At 44.0% G+C, this 2,371-nt stretch overlaps 1 protein-coding gene across 1 annotated transcript in view; it reads right to left on the bottom strand.

The window, feature by feature from the left end:
- The window catches only part of LOC101848857, a gene marked incomplete in the record, with an annotated part of 34,367 nt that overhangs the window by 5,654 nt on the left and 26,342 nt on the right, over window positions 1–2,371 (bottom strand). The window contains 1 exon segment of the mRNA XM_013083087.2: window positions 1,395–2,064. Within this exon segment, the coding sequence (XP_012938541.1) occupies window positions 1,395–2,064 (670 nt within the window).

Genomic DNA, 2,371 nt, shown 5'->3' on the forward strand with positions numbered 1-2,371 from the left:
CGGGTTGTCCCAGCACGTGAGACAAGTATTTACTAGGCCAATTGTCCTGTCTTGTTGTTCGTTTGCGTGAGTCCACCTTTAGGTCTGACTTTTGTACCGTCTACTGCCATTGTTAAAGACCAACACAAATTTCTCCGTGTGAGATGAACAAAGATTGTCATTGTCATTGTTTTACTTCTGGGTTGTAGGTGATTAGAGGGCGTCTCTGGTAGGTCCTACTTCTTTTCTTTCCCTTGTGAGACATCGTTTTGAAATCAGGCGCTCGTCAAGATAATGAAATTGAAGAAAACGGCAAGTACGTTCCCATTTGGCAATTTTTAAAAATTGAATTTTGAACTTTTGACTCTACACCTTTTCTGTTCATTTAAAAACAATTTGCTGTGTGGAGTTTACTTAAAAACCTTTATCAAAGGCACAACAAATGTTAATTTTCAGTTTCCAGGGACTCTCAAGCTTTGGAAATAATAATAATAATAGATAATAGATAGCATTTGTATAGCACAAATCCCCGCTCAACAGCAAGCTCTGAGCGCTTCACAATCTATACCATTACCTCAGCCGACCAGAGTGCTTTCTGAAACAACCTCAACTTACTGGGAAGCATACAATGCAAGCAACCATATAGGCGCTAAAACACTAATATACTGACAAGACCTTTCACTGTCTATGGCCGGGTATCCATTCCCACCTGGGTGAAGTGAGGAAAATTTGTGTAAAGTGCCTTTCCCTAGGACACAACGTCGGGCCCGATGCTCGAACCCCCGACCCCACAACCTCACGATTACGTGTCCGGTAGTCTAACCCCTAAACTTTGGCCACCATGTTCTCGCTAATTTTACCTCTAACACCGGGCGGGATCCGCCCCCTTCAATCTTCAATATCTCGATTTCTATTCAAGACAGACGTGTATCTTTTTCTTCAAAAGACAGTCAAATGAACAAGCTTTAAGATGATACCAATAACTCCAGATGCCCCAAAACTGACGAGTGCCTGCTTCCACCGCGACGTGACACCTACGTTGTATAGGTCTGTCTTACTTTTCCCCAGCACTAAATTACAGTTATATCATAGACGTGGTTCTCTTTACTCTTTACCTTTTACTTTCTTCTCTGAAACAATCAATCAAACAAATCACTGATTCCATTGTTTCTCTTTCGAAAGAACTATAAGTGTATAAAAGGGCAGTCAACCTTTGTTATTGTTATCGCTGCGCTGTAGACGTACACCGTACGTCCGTACGTCCTGTAAATTCGCTATTTTGTTTCGCCTATACAGCATTGTAAATGAAACTTTTGAATGTTGAGAATTGTTTCCCTTTATGTTCATTCATAAAACAATGACGTCAGCGCTATTTTTAGCAAAATGTTGTGTAGAGGTGAAGCAAGCCCAACTTACTTTGTCATATTTCTTGGCAGAGCTCAAGAACGTCTGAAGTGTATAACGCTCACGAGGGTTTGGAAGTTTCTGGATGAGAGCCACCAGTTCGCCGACTTGGGCCTTTTTGATCTCCGGGTCCTGTGTGTCGTTATCAAAGAGGACCATACGGTGTTGGAAGGCATGCAGCCAGTCCTGAATCTCCCCAGTCCTTTCACTGCACCACCTTTTAAACGGGACGTCCGGAGCGCCTACTCTTTCCATGCGCCTTTCGAACTCGTCTCTACCCGTCATCAGACAAACGCAGTGCCTGGACAGCACGAACTCGCCAAAGGTGCGCTTGAGCAAAGACATTTTGGACTTGTGGCCGTGTGCCTGAGCTAGAGTCTGGAAGGCTATGACAACGACAATAGCGTGGAATCCTGCGTCGTTCTCCCCCATGATGTCGTTGGCTTGATCCAGGGCGACTCGCTCGCTCTCGTCCTGGTTCTGAAGGTTCTCCAAAACGCTGGGGCCGTACACAAGTCTGAGGGTACAGTCCTCCATCTCCACGGAGCACGAGCGAGTGGTCTTCTTTTCCATGGAACCAGAAATGTTGGAGGCGGTGGCGATGCTGTTGACCGTTTCCCGCTTCCCATGACCATCGCTTCCGATGAGGAGAATGTCGTAGGAGGTCTTGTGTCTGTTGTACTGAGACAGAAACAAAGAAAATTGTGAGGCAGCATGGTGGAATCAAGCTCTCGTCAAAATAATCAAAGGGAAGAAACTTGCATTTTTCCACGGGTTTGTGAATTGTTATCAAATTTTTGTTTTTTGGCTCAACACCTTTCAAGCCCATTAAAAAACTCATTTCTGTGGATTTTTCTGAAAAGCGTTGATTAAAGGCATAAAAAATGTAAATTTTCAGTTACCATGGGCTCTTAAGCTAAGGAAATAACGAATCTTTGGAGGCCATTTTCTCACTAATTTTACCTCTGAAAACAGGTGACCACCCCCC

Source organism: Aplysia californica, unplaced genomic scaffold, assembly GCF_000002075.1.
Source record: "Aplysia californica isolate F4 #8 unplaced genomic scaffold, AplCal3.0 scaffold00010, whole genome shotgun sequence".
NCBI lineage: Eukaryota > Metazoa > Mollusca > Gastropoda > Aplysiida > Aplysiidae > Aplysia > Aplysia californica.